Source organism: Prinia subflava, chromosome 9 (assembly GCF_021018805.1).
Source record: "Prinia subflava isolate CZ2003 ecotype Zambia chromosome 9, Cam_Psub_1.2, whole genome shotgun sequence".
Lineage (NCBI taxonomy): Eukaryota > Metazoa > Chordata > Aves > Passeriformes > Cisticolidae > Prinia > Prinia subflava.
In genome coordinates this window covers 6846800-6866436 of record NC_086255.1, presented here as the reverse complement: position 1 = coordinate 6866436, position 19637 = coordinate 6846800, and the positions used below count along the sequence as shown (strand labels likewise).

The following is a 19637-nucleotide window of genomic DNA, read 5'->3' as shown; positions in this document are numbered from 1 at the left end:
AGGCAAACTTCACATAGTTATTCTCCACAGGGAATGCAGTCAAGCCTTCCCAAGATGTAAAAGCAAACCCTGTAATGTGAATTATATTTTCAACCAGGTGATTACACTTCCAGGTGTACCATCCAGTAGTGTACAAACCAGAACTTTGCAGGGACTCAGAGCATTGTAATTTTTTACAAGTTATGCTCTAGAAGAGCATAAAATGGGCTGCATTGTGATCTTTGCTTACTGGACTAACTGGAATAGAAACACTGCCCATTTTATGCTCCTGGTGAAATGCAACCGAGCTCAGTCTGATCACTGTAAGTTCCACAGAGTCAACCTTACCATGTTCTCCTGTGTGATAGCAGATTTTAGCCTATTTCCTTAAGTTCTTAGGTTAGGTTTCAGTCTTCAAAAGATCGGTAAATCTGAGCAGATGTAACATTTAGAAAGGATGGTGGTCACACCATAGAAGAAGGAAGCGGTAAAGAGTAACAGCTTCTGAACAACAGAAAACCAGTATGGAGCACATGGTCCTGGAGACTAAAACCCCCAGATGCTGAGTCAGAACCAGTTTGACAGATGTGATGTGACACCAGTTTGACATGGGGGTGTGTGTGCCCAAGTTTAATGTGATTCAGTGTCAAATGGCTCTTTCCTTCCCCAACATCTTCTGCTCCTGCTGTGCTGCTTCCCTGCCTGCCTGTTCCAGGCCCTGTTTTCCATCCGTGCTCCCCTAGCCAGTCACCCACATTTCCCTCAGCTCGAGGTCTGCCCTCAGTGCCATTTCTTTAGCCCTCACCTCCCTCTCTGTCCCCGTGTCCCCTCAGCCGTGCCCCCACAGCCGTGCCCCCTCAGCCGTGCCCCCTCATCAGTGCCCCCTCAGCAGTGTCCCCTGAGCCCTGTCCCCTCAGCCGTGTCCCCTCAGCCCTGTCCCCTCAGCCCTGTCCCCTCAGCCGTGTCCCCTCAGCAGTGTCCCCTCAGCCGTGTCCCCTCAGCAGTGTCCCCTCAGCCGTGCCCCCTCAGCAGTGTCCCCTCAGCCGTGTCTCCTCAGCCGTGTCCCCTCAGCCGTGTCCCCTCAGCCCTGCCCCCTCGGCCGTGTCCCCTCAGCCGTGTCCCCTCAGCTGTGTCCCTTCAGCTGTGTCCCCTCAGCAGTGTCCCCTCAGCCGTGCCCCCTCAGCAGTGTCCCCTCAGCCCTGCCCCCTCGGCCGTGTCCCCTCAGCCGTGTCCCCTCAGCCGTGTCCCCTCAGCCGTGTCCCCTCAGCCCTGTCCCCTCAGCCGTGTCCCCTCAGCAGTGCCCCCTCAGCCGTGTCCCCTCAGCCGTGTCCCAAGCACGGGGAGGCTGAGCCCGAGGGCCGGGCTGTGGGGAGCCTCCGGGGGCCCTCACAAAGATCCCGGCCCGCAGAGCCCACGGGCTCACGGGGAGCCGGGAATGAACCTGAACGCTCTGTTCCAGCACATACAGTCCACGGAGAAGCAGGCCAGGGAGAAGAGGAACTTCATCCAGCAAGGTTGGCTCCATGGGTGCCATCCTGAGGGATCTCCCCGTTCCCAGGGGATGTCCCACAGCGGTGTCCTGAGGGGACTCGTGCATGGCAGAGCCAGCATGGCTGGTTCTTCCCATCACCACCGTTCTGTAAGGATGTAACATTTACAAACTGAGCACATACTCTTACAGGTTTTTGTTGTCTTGCAGCTAAATGCGACATAAATAGAAGTTATGAAAGAATTAACCAAATGAAAGAAGAGCTGAGCGCTGCAAAAGTTAACTTAGAAGCCAAGGTGAGCAGGCATATTTATAGTGTGCATAATAAAGAAATACATTATGTTTACAAATACACAACCTTTTCTTTCAGGAACTTTCGAGGAGTGTGTTTCACCTGCTGAGCAGCACAGTGTGGAGGAAACCTGTACCATGTTTTTCTAAAGCACTGCTTTAGTGTACTAAAGTATTAAAAAGTGTCAGTCAACATCCTTCATCCCACAGACCTCACCCTCGGGGCTGGCCCCTGGCTGTGTTGAGGGCAGGCTGACTTTTGGGGCATTTGAAACTTTTTGTTTCAACAGCCCTGTAACTTATTACAGCACTTTCCTCCAGTGTACAGAAGCCATCCCTTGGTTGCCCGATGCCATTTATTAATGGCCTTTCACAGAAAATATATGGAAACATTCCCTGTGTTTATTTCACAGGATCTTGGGTCATATACTGAAGAGCTTTCTGTGAGCTACAGTTGAGGCTTACAAGCCCTAAGTGATTTTCTGGGCAGGCCCAAACAGAGGAAAGTTTCTGAATCTATTTAGTGATTTTATTACTCCTTCTATTTAATCAAACTGCAGATGTATTTGCAGATTAAGCCACTGGTTTTGCAGAGTTTTTCACCAATAACACCTGTGGTTGCTAATTATTTAAAAATCCATTTGCTTGTGTCTGAAAATTAAGTCTAAATACCCTCCCCTGTGTCTTTAAGTATCTGTGCTGACAGAATGTGTGTTTACAACAGGAAAGCATGGGGAGCCTCCTTTGAAGTCAGAACTGTTGGATCCAATCATTTAAACAAACAGCTTCAAGAACCTTTGGGAGATTGCCTCATCTTGTTGTGAAAATAAATGTTTGGGGGATGACTTTCATGCTTCCTAAAACAGTCTTTCTGCATTTTGTAAAGGACCATTATATATATGTATGTGTGAATGTAGGTGTATATATATATATAAATAACAACATTACTGAGAAGGGATCAGACTAGAACTCATTTACAAATATTTACTTGTTGCAAATTGAGGCTATAATCATGCAGGCTGTTATTCAGATGCTCACATTTATGCCTGCCACAATCTCAGAGCCCAAAGGTGCTTTAAAATAGTAACTTATTTATCCAACACAGATTATATCTTGATGTTGCTTGTTAGGTGAAGTCCTCAGTAGTCTTACTCCTAAGTTTATTTACCAACATCACAATTTTATGTTTCTACTACTGATTTGTTATTGATGCATTGTGATTTATAATCAAGGTTTATGTGGTGGGTACACAAGGTCCCGAGAGTAGAGCCATTATTGTAAATGACTAATGGCAAGAGCTGAAGAACTATTCCTAATTAAATTTTATGTGCTTTACTGACCAGTATTAATAATATTCTCACTGATGTCCACAAAAATACATTTTCCTTGCTTGCCTAGTCTGACATTGATTCATTTATAGGTAGGAAATGATACAGAGAAGTAGTGGAATAGAAAAATGCATTTCAATCAGACTGTATTTAGGTTTAAAGATTATATAGTTATTGACATTATTTAAGTAATTTATTTTTCAGTACAGGAATTAGGTTTACATATGTCTGCAATAGTTCATGTAATTCATATAATATTAAATAATGCTGTTCAGCTGATGCTGTTCAATTTATCCCACACCAAATAACTGCAGTTCTTTATAAGCAACATATCCAACCATGTGCATGCACAGCAGCTGATGCCTGACCAAGATGATGAGGCTGAGTTCAGAAGTTTTTTGACATCTATTTCACAGGCACTGCCTGTGGTCAATCAAAGAGTCCTAGGAAATGCAATTTTCCTCTCTCTTCTGTAAAACCAGGTAGCATGTAATTAGAACCCAAATTACAGCATTTTGCTGTTTGTAGCTCAATGACTTCTTAAAAAAATTTGGTTGCAAATGCATAGCTGAATTTGGCATCTTACAGATGAAGAAACTACACTGAAGCTACTTATGTACAGTATTACAAATACAATGGTGTAAGACCACCTACTCTCTTTGAATTAACATGTAAAATAACCTCACTTTATATTTTTTTTTCCTTTTGGAAGGTTCAGCATCTGTCTGTAAATCAGTTCAATTTAGAAATTCTGAAGAAACGTGAAGACAGCTTAGAAAAGCAAAAAGCTGAACTTATTAATCAAAGAACCAGTCTTCTTAAAATCATGGTATGTTTCCAGCTGTGATATTCACACAGCTCTTTTCTATTGTACAGGAGAAATCAGCTTTAAAATTTGAAAATCTGGAAAAACTAATGTTTTAAATCAGAATTATTTTTTTTTTAATTTTAGAATATGTAACAATGTAAACGTAGATAAAATTCTTGCATTTAATTTAAATCACAATCTAAGGTAGTGTATGCTGCATTTTATCTCCAAAGCTGATTTTATATTCTTGACTTCATTTTCTAATGCTTGCTGTTGTATGACTGAACTCCAATCCTGACAGATTATTTCCTTTATAAAAGTAAGCTAGGGAAGCCTTGCCTTAAATTGGATTGCCTCATCCACAGTAAAAAATATTGAAAAGGATCAAAGGAAAACCCCAGGGAGGCCCACACCACATTTTAGCAAATGTGGACCATTTAGCAATCCTGACATAGCACACAATCTCTTTGATGTCAGACACACCTCACCACCTCTTCAAGGGTAGCTGCTTACAACAAGTTTTGCAGTTCTCTCAGATGCTAACCTGAATATTGCCTTCCTCTTATTTGTTGTGGCTTCTTGGACCTGTACATATGCAGAAATGCCACAGAGTCTTTTCTGCAGAGGTATTTGCCCTTCAAATCAGCAGAGCTAAATTTTAAACATTCAGTATAAACCAGTACTGAACCTAAATCTTCAGGCAGATATCCTTTTAACTAAGTCATATTTCTGCATCACCCATGGTATTCCCAGTATATGTGTAAAGTTTGATACACAAGTTATCTTTTCTTTTTTCCTGTATATAGGGGTCATTTTGTTTTAATTAATTTAGCAATCGAGATTTCTTAGAAGGAATTCAATATAACCTTACTCTTCTGAATATTTTTGTTTCCAGAAAATTGAACTGTGATTTTCTATCAGCAATAGCATTCTTGGTAGTTATAAAGGGAGTTAAAATACATCTGCATTCTGTAGAGGGTTAAACAACACTTTTATTTAGTTTAATAACAAGCTAAAAAAAAAAGGACTGCTGTACTGTGCTAGTGACTTTAAACAGAATTTTCTAATTTCAATACAACAGTTGAACTGAAAATCTGCTGGTTCAAGTCTATAAAAATGTATTGATTTTTTAAATGCTCTGCTATCAAGAATAGACCATCTTTACAAGAAAAAAAGCTTAAAACAACAGGCATAATGATAAAGCTGTAGACTATTTTCATATTCTTATAAGAAAAAGTAAATATTTTCTTTACCTTTACATGTATTTTTTATTTACTTACTTTCCTACTACAAATATACGTATAAAAAACAACAGTGTGTCTCAGTCTGCCTAGCAGACAAAGCAGGCATTTTTTCACCTGAATACTCAGTCTTCCCTTTCTTTTCTTCAGGCAGATGTAAAGAGAAAAATTGCTGAAGAGGAAGATAATTTTACCAGAGAAGTAACAGAATTTAACAATGAATATGGACTAACAAGTAATAGAGATCTTCTTATTAAAAAGAAAGTCAAGACTGAAATAAATGATTTAGAGAATGAGGCAGCTCTGTTGAAAACTGGTAAGTCTTACATTAAAACAGTTTATCTTGGATTAACACAAACTGATAAAATATAGCTGTGCAAACCAATCATTTTAATTTCATTCCCCCACTTTCTGGAGCTTCCTTTTAGCACTGAACTGAAGGAGTGTTGTCTGACATACCAAGCATAATTAAAGGCTCTTCTGTTCCCCATCCTCTTCAACCTTCCTGATGTGAGCACAGTGAGGAGAAGAAGCCAACCTGAAGAGGCAGCTCCCAGTGTCTAATTCAGCCAGCACTGAATTAGGTTTAGAATCACCTGTGGTCGAGCTCTGTACATTTCCTTAGCTTCAAAAGACTTGTATACACAGATTTTCTGGAGGATTGGGCCTTGACTGCCCCAGTGTAGCCTGATTTTCAGTTAAGGTACAGAGTGTGAGATGTCTCAGAGCCAGGGTCACACTGCAGGGCAGTCCCTCTGCAAGGAAATCGGGGTCGTCACGGTTCACAGGCTGAACATGAGTCAACGACATCAGAATGCCAACACCACACTGAGACACAAACAGAATTCTGACCTCTAACACGTGAAAATAATTCCTCACTCTATTTCGAGCAGTTAAGTCTGAGCTGGAGTGCTGTGCATCTCATTTTGATCTTAAACTTCAAAAAAAAAGTGTGGACCAGCTGAAGAGAATCTACATAAGACCAGTGATCAGTGTTCTGGAGCACATGAGAAGGAAGAAAATGAAAGAATTGTGAAAATTTAAGCTATTAAGGAAAAGACTGATGAAAGAGGGACATCAGTCTTCAAATTGTTTAAGTGTCCCATAGAAAGGGAATATATTCTTTAGACCTATAGTGAACTGAATAAAAAGTAGCAAGTGTAAAGCACAATAAGAGAGTCTGTCTGACAGCTTAGGAGTCTTTCTGGGAACAGTGGACAACTGAAGATCTCTGCCTTAAAAGATTTCATTACTGAAGGAATTAGGAGTGTTCATTACCAAAGGTCTTCAAAAGAAGGTCCAATCAACATTTTTCAGAAACAAGAGTTACAGCTGATCCTGTTTTCAGGAGAAGAATGCAGTGGATGACCCCTCAAAGTCCATTCCAGCCTCATGATCTGTAAAGTGACAACACTTTCAATTCCCCCTATCTGCTGTAGTTACTGAAAAAAGACTGTCCACTGCAGTTTGCACTAGGTAACATCTTCTTTCTTATTTCATGTGGCTGCAATACTAATCTACAACTGCAAAGTCTGTATTTGGTGTTAGGTGCTACTTTTAACATTTAATTTTTACATCTTGAGGCAGAGCTGGGCAGTTAAATGATCAATAGTACCTGAAGGGTGACCAAAATTCTTCTCCAAGTTCAGTTGTCATCTCAATTCCATCCTTTAATTCCACCTTTTTTGAGGCACAACTTGTCTTTCTGTTGGCTACACTCCTGGGCACACTGACAAACTCTGAAGTGAAAAGTTTAAGCAACTCGTAACGATGAAATTATCTGAGGACCTCCAGTTGGTAGAAAAACAATCACAATTAATTCCAGATGCTGTCTAATAGCAAGGTTCAAATATATATAACACCAAAAATACTAAGAAAGAGGGGTTTTTTTCAGTCCTGCTGAGAGGTGTCTGTTCTCCACCTATTCAATCAGTCATCTTCCTTTCTTTATAGCTGAATTAACTCTAAAGCAAAACATTCTTTTTATGCTCAGACAACAAAATATGTTGAACAGCTCAATAACATTAAAAGAATCATTTTCTTTCATAGCTATGAATACATTTTACAGCATATAATTTCCTGTGAACTGTATTATGTATGAATTATTTTAGTTTATTTTGGGTTTATATTTAAGGCTCTTTTGACTTGCTGAAGATTGGTAGGAGTAGTTAAGAATATTTAAGATTGTATCATGAATGCTAAACCTGCAATGTATTTAATTTAAAATGTATTTTTTCTTAGAAATGGAGTCAATGGAACATAAAAATGTTCAGTTAAACGCACTCCAGCTGGAGAAGAATGAATTAAAGCAGGATTTATTTACTCTCCAAAGTGAGCTCAAAGGTGTGCCTGATAACTGTCTTATGATAATTATTTCTGGCTTGACAAATGCTTTTGAAAAATGTTTTCTGTCAGTTTACTTTTCTCAAGCAGAAGTAATCACAGTAACAATATTTTAATTTATTTTTACAATATATAATGCATCATTTTCAAACATGATTATAATAAATATTATGGATTTCAATGATATTTAATTGAAGTGTCATTGATACTGAGGTCCAGAGATCTGCTGAATCATGAGCTGCAAATATGAAAAAGTTTTGCTTTGGCTGGTAAATCATATACTTAAATGTAGAATTTAATGTTTTAAAGAACTTAAAATCATCATTAATATTGTTTAAAATCTTCTGTGTCAAAGGTGATCACAGCAATAGGGAATATTTTGAAATCTGAATTAAAATAATAGAAATGAGTGCTTTAGTATCTTTTTTTACTGATATCTAACTAAGGTGTCACAGTAAGAGCTAAGAAAAGCAGTAAATATGGTCCTAAATTGTTTGGGAAAAGGAGCTCAATTCTCTAGATTGCAATATGTGATTGCAATAATAATAAAATAATTCATTTTCTTTATTTAGATGCCTTTACCCTTCAAAAAGCTCCATGAAGAAATATTAGAAAATATAAATTTAGAATATGTAGAAGGTCTTTGAATATGAATGATTAATATATATTTATAGGGTAATTCTGATTTCATGTTTAGACCTTGAGAAAGTAATCAGGGAGGCAGAAAGAATGACGAAAGATTTAGAAGCAGAAAAAGTTCAAGTCACTGAAAAACCTCAGACTGATCCTGAATGTTTAAGGTAAAAGCCTCATGTTGATTAGTTCCTAATTTAATTTTAGGACTGTAACTGCAGTCTAGTCCTGGTAACAATGACCATTTTACCTTTCATGTACAATATTCCTTCTGAAATCAGAAGAACCATTCATTTTTTTATTAGACAACCCCAAGTTCTGGTGTTGATTACAGCATTTCACCCTCACATACACACTCCAATGAACTCAAAACTGCAAATGCTTGCAGGGATGTCAGTCAGCCCCAGAGGAAGAACAAACTGCAGCTGCCTGGGTGGAAGACCAGTTCCTGAGCTCTTGAGGAAATGGTGGTGGTGCACAAAGTGCTGATGAAATACCCAGTGCTCAACTTATTTCTGCAGCCTGGCTGTGCAGAGTCCATTGCAATGGGCTGGACTGGCCACAGGAACCTCCTTGGGTAGCTGGGGCCACTACTGGGGCAACGAAATGCAGATTTATTTTCTCTGTGATCTCTGCTATGAGTTCTAGTTTGCCTTCCAATTAAGCTGGTTTTAAAAAAAATTGAAGTCTTAACCAAGACAGAAGAGAAGACCTTGCACAGTCTCCCTTAACAGTGAAGTTTTCTTCTCAGGAACTGAGTGGTAACAATTCATTTCTTTTCAGTTTGCTGAAGTGAAACATTAGGTTTTCACTTCACAGAAAATAATGTAATTAAAAAAAAAAACTCCAAATGCAGAAAGCCCAATATCAGAGAATTGACCATCTTTTTCATATTTTATGATGGTCCAGATGAAAGTGCTTGGGAATATTTAAAAATATTTAATAGACCATGCAAGGGAACTCCTCTTTATAAAGCTAGTCCAAAAGATTCCCTAAGAGAAATTAAGGAAAATGCAACATATATTACCATTAAAGTGTTCTTTCCTCTATATCCCTAAGCTTTTGACAAAAATAAATAAATATAGTGCGGATTTTTTTTTATCTGAAAACTTTCAATGGAAAGTTATAACTTTGCAGAGAACCCTGTGCAATTTTCTGAAAGACGATTTGGTAATGACCCATTTTTTGCTGAATATCAGTTTTTGAAAGAAAATGATATATCAGCCCTATTACTAACTCTCTTCAACCTCTTACGTGGTGTTGAGACATGGCCAAAATCCCCTCAGCATAAAAATTAATTAGCTCACAATCCTGCATACAGCAGCAAAAAATTTGCATTCAACATATACATAGAAGACCCAGTGTAAATAATAATAACAGCAACGATTCTCCAGGACAGCACGTTATAATTCACTCCTTTACATTATTCATTCAATCATGATATATTGGGGTTGGTGATACATGGGGCTGCCAGCTCCCTTCCAACTAACATACTTCCCTTGGAATAGTTTACTGCCATGATGCCACTGAATATCCAGATTTGTGTAATTACTGTTCTGTAATAGGTTTCCTGTGTGGAAGATACAGAAGTAGCCAACATTATCATACTTTAATCCCCAGCTCTGCCACTGAGATCCTAGGGATCAATCAAATCCATGTGTGTCTGTCTTTTCATCCAGTGGAATTATCTCACAGCTCTGCAGAACGACACTTTGGTTTTCTCTGGGTGGAAAACTGGATAAAACATATTTAATTCTATTAACTGCAAAACCAGCAAGGGTCATTTACACCCAAAGCAAGAAAGATGATGCAATTTTCTTATTTCATGAAATGCCTCCTTTTTTGGTCAAGATAAGCTAACAGTATTTGATAATTGCATGTAGTGCAAAATATAAAGTGCTCCTATGCTATTACCACTATCACAAAGTACAAGCCCTTCTTGAAGTCTAGTAATACACTGAACACATTTTCTTAAAATTGAAACATTTTTTTCATTTCAGATACTGGAGAAAATTTAGGACAGATTTGCCTAAATCATATTTTTATCTTGCACTTGCTTTTGATCAGAAAAGCTCAATAGAGAGAAATAGCTCTGAAAAAGTTAACTCAGATGCCAGAAGCAACAGAGCTGTGCTGCTGTATTTCCATGTCAGCACTAATAGATTCTGCTTTTCAGTGGAGACAAGCAGGCAATCCTCATTTTTCTGCCTCCCTATGTCACTGCTGGGCTCTTCAGAACCACCTCAAACTTTATCAGATTCATACAACTCTAGCAGTTGTTTGGGGTTTTTTCGATGTAACAAAGCCTACTCATCACTTCTTGGTTTGGACTACTGAATTAAGAGAATGAAAGGGGATTTAAAGTATTGGACATGTAAATAGTGCAGCATAAAATAGTCCCTTTATTTCTGATCACTCTCTGGTACCTCTGTATCATCAAGAGGATGGAGCCAGGATCTGCACAGTGCTGCACAGTAAGAGAACAAAGGGCAAAAAGCTCAACTTGAAACAGGGGGATTTTGAGGGAATTTAGGGAAAAAGCATTTTTATCATGAGGAAACACAGCTTGCTCAGAGAGGTTACAGAGTTTTCACCCTTGAAGGTTCTCCTTCCCAAGATATATTCATATACTTGTGTCCATCTTAATAGGAGTCAATTTTGTGTTAAAATCAATGTGATTGAACCTTCTGTGTCTGAAAATCAACCCGTTTTAGCCTAAAAGGAGTAGGATTTTTATGCCATACAGAGTTTATTACAAGAATAGAATAGTTTTCACTGAAAATCATTTTTATTACACAAAAAGATGATAATATTTTGACACACGTAATGTGTGTCAGAAGTACATATTTTTTTCTATGAAATAAGCACAAAATCTGATTTTATTTTTTACAGAGCTGGAAACCACACCACTCTTTAAGTGGTAAAAATACCTTTTTTTTTTTATATGCTTCCTTAGAACAAACATGAGAGACAGTCAGCATCAATAACCTGATATATGTAGCTCCCAGATCACCCTCAAGTCTGTTACTGTATCACATCCCTAGTCCCAGCTTAAAAATCAATATCAAAAGTAGCTGGCAAGGCAAGAATCTTCATTGCAATTAAGTATATATCTAAAAGTAAATTGCATTTCAGCTGAAGAGCGTAGCCAGCTAATTCAAATTACAGCAATTCATCTTTGATCTGAGAAAAATGCCCCATACCACGTCTGCAGTTTCATAAAATTTCTCTCAGATCCATCAAAGAATTGCAAAGGGTCATGAGAAGCACACAGGGGTAATTCCAGCAGCAGTTGGGGCTGCTGTAGAGGATTGTCCTGACACACACTGGATGCAGAAAAAGCCAAATGGAATTGGAATGCTAAGCACAGATGTAGTAAGCAGGCACCTTGGAAAATGCAAGCCTCATGATACAGGTGCAGAGATATTCAGAGAAATCAGGTGCAGATAATTCAGAGAAATTTTTGCGAAAAGAGTTTTTCTCTTCTTTTTTTTTCCCCCAAAGAGAGCTGCAATTAAGATCAAAAGCCTTGTTTTAATCATCTTTTCTGCCAACACCGTCCTCAAACACAAACAGCAGGAAAGAACTTTGGCATCAGCTCTCTGGGGTCCCATTTCCCTGGCAGGTAGCAGGTAACATCACTTAAGTGGAACAATGCAGGAGTCAAACAGAGACTAACTGATACCAGTAAATTCCTAACTATGGCATTTCACTGGTATATTCATTGTAATTACTGTATTAATTATTTATCCTCTTTCACATTTTAATTTTAAATTTTTGGGTTGCCTTAAGTAAAACAGCCTGGAAATAATTTTAGTTGAAGTTCATTTAGAGTAAAACCAGAGGATTTCTACCAAAAATAGATATCTTTCAACCTATTTAAAAGGTAGAATAAGGATGAAATGCTGCTTTGAAACCTGAATATCTCTTCTACTTCAGAAAAGAAGTAGCAGAAAGGAAATGCATGAAATCTGCTTAGTTTGTAAATAGTTCACAGCTTTGTATACGTGTCTAAATCCTAAAAATCTAGTATTCCTTCTTATTCTTCACCATCCAGAAAAAGAAACACCATTACCAAAATTAGGAAGGAAAAAGTAATTTTCCCTTTCATACAAGTTGTACAGGAAATACATTCCCTAGAGCTCAACAAATTATTCACACAAACAACAGACTGCCTAAGCCCCATATATGCTTCTGATGGGTTATTTTTTTTTTTTAAGTTAATTTGATGTTAAATTTTATAATCAGAAAACATCAGTCTCTGGAGTAATATATGTGGTTCAAAATGAGTTTTTCAATGGCAATCTCCTCATTGATTTTTTGAGCTTTTCTTCTTAATAGCAGTGCCTAGTGGAACTATTATAGCTTGAATTATGTTAAAAGAGCTTTCCATTATGAATTGCAGTATGGATTTACAAAAAGTAGATCAAATCTGACTAATGATGCCTTTCTTTGATAAGACAACAGATAGGTTAGACAAAGAAAATTCCAATACCATCCATCTAGACATCAATGAAGTATTTGATGTTATCCCACATGGAAAAATACTAGTTAACCTAGGGAAGATACCTTAAAAAATTAAGTAAAGAAATGAGTAATGATAACCACAGTCATAGGTCTGCAATTTAAAATTCTGGGACTCAAAGGTAACAACAGTCACAGTTGGTCTTGCTTAATTAATGACTTTAGAACAGAAATTGTTTTAAGACAACATTATCTTAAACAATTAAACTCTACACCTTACAGAAGGGGGACTAAAAAAAGGAGGAATATAATTATATACCATGTAAGTTTATCTACTTGTACACAGTTAGGGACTTCAGTAACAGGCACCTGGAAGCAGAGAGGTCTGAGCATACTATGTGTGCAAAATACAGCTATAAACATCAAAAGAAAATATAGCTGGGGACAAGATAAGAGAAAGAGTTATTTCCAAAAAAATACCATGGGGTGTAAGAATACTTTATATTGAAATGTCTCACCTACTTGTCAAAAAAGATTCATTCAACCTGGAAGATGAGCAGAGCATGGACAGCCCATAAAGCAGAATGAAAGAAGGACAATTCTAAATCCTTTTTAGCTCTGAGTATATTATACACATGAAGAAAGCAGTACATAATAGAGATACTAATTTCAGCAATAGAGTAGCCATATTAATATACCCAAATTAAGATCTAATTTTCTCTATGCAATAGAAAAAATCAAGATAATTGAACTAGAAGAACCACTGACCCCTATTTACTTTCCCTGCCTTTCAATAGGAATCTTAATGACTCTTAGAAACACATTTCATTTCACATACATGCTTGTGTATTTTTTTCTTTCCTATGTAGCTCATTTTTACAGTTCCAATGAAAAATAGTCCACACAACTTTGGTTTGCTGTCTGCACAAAACAGAACTCATCCTTGATGTGCAATTTAATTTAGTGTGCCTTAACCTTTCTGTGTTTATTCATCTATTATTACATGTCCCTTAAATATGTGTTAGGATGTTTTATGTATTTGGAAAACATCACTACACTTTTCAAAACCTCTAACTACTCTTATCAATAGTTGCCTGACAGCATTCACAAAATACAAGTTTTAATCAATGATAACTATGTACTTTAGGTTTAACATTTTATCCAGGACAGCAAAAGCAGAAAATTTCTGATTTTGCTTAAGGTAGATCAACTTATTTTAATTTACATTTAATTTCCATTGTTATGTTGTCTAGTACCTTCTTTATGTTCATGTTTCATCTTCTTCCTGGACTTTATTATTACTATTAGATCACTTGCTTAGTTTTATTATCCTTCTGCTCCATCAAGCACAGACTTTTCTATTTAATTGTGTAACTCAAGTACTTGACTTTATATTTTGGGATACTGAATTCCATGCAGGACTTGTTTTCCCTCTTCCTCAATTATTATTATCAATTGATAATAGTCTGAAATTTATTGACTTCTTCAACTGTATCAATAGCATATTCTGTTTAGTAGTGTCAGCAAATTGTAAATACCAGCAAAATCTTGCTCTCGCTGTAGAAACATGCACATTAATTTAAACCTAGTGTTGAACTAACGATTACCTCAATGTCTTACCTCTACTTGAGCTCAAGACAATAAACTAAAGTCTTCAATACTTTTCTTCAGTCCCAATAAAGTCTTAAAGCATTCATAAATGTATCTCCTGATGTTCATTATGAAATCCCAGAACATCAAGATATTTACTCTCAAGTTATATATAACTTCTTAAGGAACTTCATTTTGTACCATGAATTCTATGCCCTGTATTATCAGTGCAAAGCAGTTCTGTTTTACAATACACCACAGTATTTTCCCTCAAATTTATGATTAAAAAAAAAAATGGTGGTCATAAACAAGGCAAAGACAGAAAGGAGAATACCGAAAAAAATTGTACTTGTGTCAGCAAAACATAACTAACAGACAGTCTGCTCCTCCTGCAACTTCAACAGTTAGGTAGAGTCTTTCAGCCCCACTAGAAAAAAAAAAGACTCTAAAATCACATATTAACCCTACCTTCTACAGAATTTATTTCTCCCGTAAGACCCTTTTACATAAAATTATTCTTGGAATGCAAGTTTTGGATCCTAAAGTCTTGATCCAGTAATTTGAATCTATGGATGATTTGCAGAGAGACCTGTTTGACAATAACATTATTTTCTTCATAGTTCAATTTATAATACCAGCATGTATTGATTTCAAATTATTTTTCCTCTTTGCCATGTGCATACAGAGCTGAAATTCAAGAAGAATGTGTATCAACCACAAATGCCAATGACATTTAATAGCTGGGCTCATTTCAGAGCTGTGAAATCGATCATCTTCAGTGATCTCCTCCTTCTTCATCTCTGTCACTTCTAGCATTCAAGAGTAATGGAAAACGGGCATTGATAGCAGAGCTCAGGCCAGGACAAGACAGCACCCAAAAATGCTGATGTTGTTGTCCCACCTACTTGATTTAAGGCTAGGTTGAGCTATTGCAAATATGGCATTTCAGCTCCAGCCGTTCATTAGAGCCTATGATACTGTAACTTGCCAAGACACTGTTAGTCCAGTGCAATGACTTATTTCAAAGCTATATTTTACTGTCAGCAAGGAGAACAAATGCTAAAAATAAAACAATGCTAAAAAAACACCGAAACCAAAGGACACGGGTAATGTGATTTTTCAGATTATTTTTCCTAAGAGATCTGCCTTTTTTCATAGTCATAAAAAGGGTATAATTGTCAAATTAATCCTTGTTCTAGCAAAAGTTACATCTTTTTCCATTTTCAAAGGTGACAGAAAACCTGCCTTCCATCTAGACAGTATAGTGTCGTGAATAATTGGTTTGCACATTCAATCTGATAGTGGAAAGATGAATATGAATATCCTGCTTATCTTAAATGTAAAATGAAAAAAATGAAATCTGCTTTCAGGTTAAACATTTTTTTTTAATAGTTCCATTGTCTCACATTCCTTCTGGTAAAACTTCATTATTTATTCAGTAACCCAGGCGTCTCCAATGCATTAATTTTGTAGACTGTAACCTAACAGACAGCTCTTATTTTGTGAGTATAATATTCCTGGCACATACTGTAATTATCTAGCTTCTAAATAAGAAAGAAGGAAGACCTGAAAGCAGAATCAATTGATTAATGTAAGAATTAAACACCACATTTGAATGAATGTCGTGTATCACCACTGCCTGATGCTGTATAAGAAATTGTCCTGTCACTACATTTAAAAGTTTTATAAAATGTTTGAAATAAAATTTTAAAATCCATACACAAAACGTTAATTTCAAAGCACATCATCAACAGAAATTAATTCCCAATCCCAAGACACAGATAAGCAACTCCTACTGCTTATCTTCTGCTTGTTCTATCCCTAATGTGGACCTAGCATGGACCAGTATCACTCTTAGGTAACAAGTAGCAAAGAGTTTTACAGTGTGAAAGACAATGGGAGAGCATTTTCTCTAACACCAACAGACTCTGTCTTTTCCTAAAGTAAATTAAACAAAGTAGGGCTTTTGTTTGTCTCAAGCAAATTAGGGTTCCAATATCATGCTAGCAGAGAACACAGTGAGCAAAAAATGCAGAGACAAGGCAATGAAGTTAAGGAGATTTAATCAAGATCACAAGCTGATCTTAGACCTTGAAGTGAACTTCTCTCAGTGGAATGGACAGAAAACTAACAGTGTGCTATGGTGCAGTGAAAATTTCATTTCTTAAAGAGTCATTCAAAATTCCCTTTCTGATGCTTGTAAGTTTTATGAGAAATACTTCTGAAAGAAGGGAAATTTAGTCCTTTATAATGCAGGCACATAGAGCTCATGCTTTTTCTATACTGATGGTAAGAGATTTGCGTTTTCCACAGGAACAGCAAAATGAACTTCCAGTCTTAGTCTATTATTCTAAAGCTGCACAGTGACTAAGCTATTCCTCTATTTAAAGATATACCCTTTAATAAAGCCATTTTCTGTATAGAAAACCAACTCTCTTTGCACTAGGACAGCTGAAGAGGTACATCATCTCTATAATAAGATCAAACAATTTATTGTCTATTATAGTATATAAAAGCAAAAAAGGTTGCTACCTTCTGTTTCAACTTCAGAAGAAACAAGGTCCTGCTTTAAAACATTGGTTTAGCTATTTAATGACAAGCAGAATATTTTCAGTCTATTTGTATGTTCCAGAATATTCAGTTTGTTTCCTGAAACAGTATTAAGCGTAAACAACCTTATCTTTGTCATTATGCAGAGCATTTCCTCTGACAGCCATGAAAAGATCCAGTATAATCTTATCACTTTGTATTTATCAGACTATTGAAAACTCTGCCGTGGATTCCTCTGGTCCTACCAAGCATTAATTTAAACCTCTATGGTCACTGATGTTCAGAGTTGAGGTATCTCCTTTTAGCAGGACTAAACAATCTTTGAATGGAGAACTATCCATATTAAAATAAGGATTACTCCTCATTGTAGAAAATTTGGAGAACTCCTGGCTGAGAGTAACTGGGAAACAGTAAGTGCTGAGGAACAGTGGGAGCAGTGGGGAGCGAAGAGGAACAGAAGCTGTAGAGGGGTATGGAGCAATGCTGGCACAGGGGCAAGCAGAGCATCCATCTAACCCAACGTTCTGCCTCCAGCAGAGGCTACCAGAAGATACCCAGGAAAAATAAGAATGGTAACATATGGTGCTTTCTAAGTATCACCATTCCAACTCACATGTTTAAATAAGGAAAATGATGACTAATGAGCCCATATATCTTTCACAGGTTATGGAAACGACACAGTCCAGAAATTGTCTAACTAGCAAACTTAAATCCTGGCTAGGAAAATAGATCAATGAGGCTTTTCTCACGCAAGCCAAGCTGAGAATTGGGACCAAAGCTGAAAAGATAGTTACCCAGCAACAGTCCTCTGACCTGAAAATTTATTTGCTTTTGGACACAGGCTTAAGAAAGAATTGGAAAAATGCAAAGATGATAGTTGGGAAAGTGTCTGTGAGACTCTTCAAACAGAAATTGAAATTCTGCAAATGGTATGTCATTTTCATTATGTATTTTAAGTGTTTGATAATTTTAAAGGTGTCCTTTTACTGTGATTAGCAGTGGGTTTAGATAAGCAGTTTTTTATACTATGCACATGCCTAAACATCCTCTTGTTGCAGACACACTCCAATATTCATTTGTTACAGCTTATTTCCAAATGTCCAGGAATATAATTTCCACAGGAAAGGAAAGCACAAAAAAGAATTTAAAGATATGCTTTTAGCACAAGGAAGATGTCATTCATTTACTGAAAGCTGTGAAAGATTATGCATTTAGGAGCTAAATTAACCTTTACCTCCAGCTGCCAGTTAAATGGAAGATGGGAGTATGGAGAAACAGGGTGATAATAACATCCTTTCATCTTGTATTTTATTTTGTCCACTCAAAAATTCCTTATAAAAAGTTACTAAAACATGTTTTTCTCTAAATGTCAATCCTAACTTCAAATTTCTTGATTGTCAGTCTGTGCCACAATACAAAGAGAAAAAGTATTTTGAAATCCCTTTTGGGAAACAAAGAGGTTTTAAAAGTTCATTTTGGAGCCTCTGATTGAGCTGTATGAAGACACAGCTGCCACTGCCATCAAGCAGAATGACAGTCCTGAGAAATTTGCATTACTCACTCTTATAATCAGTTTCAAGTTTCCATTGAAGTAATGTGACTTACTTGTACTTTGTTATTTTTTCATTAATTTTGTTCAGAAAGAAAAAGCAGCTCAATGTTTAAAGATTTCTCTGTGAAAAACATACTAAACTCATAAGATTTCATTTTTTACAATTCCATTCTTTCTCTTTTCCAGAATTTATCACAAAAGAAGTCTTCAGGGAAGTGAATAATATGTGGCATATAATTTGGAGTGTCATAGAAGCAAGTCTGAGAATTTTTAAACTGTTTTATTCAGGTTCTATCAGATTTGCTTCTATTTTTTTGTTTGAAGAATTCACAGTTTGTATCTGCCTTTACTTTTCATTAAAATAAAATTGGATTCATTTAGAAGTGAGGGGAGGTTTGTGTTTTATCTTCATGTTCAACAGTTGTTCCTTTATAGGTTCCTCTTTGTGGCCCATGGATCACAGTACCTGGTAAACTCCACATAAGGCTCAGTTCCTCCATTGCAAGCTCTATTCTTTATGCACTATTTCTCACATTAATGGTCTCCTATTTATAAAGGTGGTCACATGGTCTTATTTGAGAGGAAGACTGCTATTACCATCAATAACTCCTAACAGGAGCTGTGACTATTCCATTTATTCCTCAACAACACAATTCTGCAATGAACTCCCTGAAATAGCTCAGCTCCAGCGACACAGCTTGAGAGTCCAGAACAGTGCAAATCTGCTGAGCCCTAGGTGCCCCCAGTGGTGGTAAGCCAGTCTGTTACTTAGCACTTGCCTTCTAATAACACAAAAAAATCTTTTCTCCCTCTCCCACAACCCACAAAACACTGGGTACTAACTTCAGCACTTGAAAGCCAAGATAAAACCTTATGCCAAATGAGAAGTCCACATTTCTAGAGAACTGGTGCAGAATTTTGGTTGAATCAGAACCCCTGTTCACTCCAGCATATAGGATGTGTAACCAACAGCAGTTCCCAGCCCCACAGTGGGAACTTCATCATTCAGGTGCTCACAGTAAAACCATGTAAGAACATTCCCTCTGCTCAGCCTCAGTCCATTCTGTGGCCATTGTCTCATCACACCCCACTGAGCATGCAAATATTTTTCAATGCTTTCCACCTGGGGTGGGATGGATAATTGTTCTTTACTAGTTTTTCTACACCCTGAGCCCTCCAAGCTACAGCGAGTGTCAGTCACACATAAAACTGCAAGGATGTTTTATTAAGAAGGGAGGAATAAATCACTTTTGGAAGCTGACCAGATTCTGCCTTAGATGGAGAAAGTTCTTCCTCTTGGGACACAGCTGCAGTTTGAAGTTTGGCAAGGTTTGATCTGCAGCAGGGGTATCAAAGAGTCTTCTGATCC

General features: G+C 37.2%; 1 protein-coding gene across 1 annotated transcript; it reads left to right on the top strand.

The window, feature by feature from the left end:
* The first annotated feature begins 1414 nt into the window (after positions 1 to 1414).
* On the top strand, positions 1415 to 18487 carry CCDC172 (coiled-coil domain containing 172). The gene is made up of 8 exons (XM_063406115.1): positions 1415 to 1493; positions 1679 to 1764; positions 3800 to 3916; positions 5287 to 5452; positions 7378 to 7479; positions 8177 to 8279; positions 17558 to 17645; positions 18455 to 18487. The coding sequence occupies exons 1-8, from the start codon at positions 1415 to 1417 to the stop codon at positions 18485 to 18487; spliced, it is 774 nt and encodes a 257-aa protein (XP_063262185.1).
* Positions 18488 to 19637: the final 1150 nt, after the last annotated feature.

Coding starts and splice junctions, on each gene's coding strand:
- CCDC172 (XM_063406115.1), top strand. CDS start 1,415: ATGAACCTGAACGCTCTGTTCCAGCACATACAGTCCACGGAGAAGCAG. Junction 1,765..3,799: donor AAGTTAACTTAGAAGCCAAG/GTGAGCAGGCAT, acceptor TCCTTTTGGAAG/GTTCAGCATCTGTCTGTAAA. Junction 7,480..8,176: donor TCTCCAAAGTGAGCTCAAAG/GTGTGCCTGATA, acceptor TTTCATGTTTAG/ACCTTGAGAAAGTAATCAGG.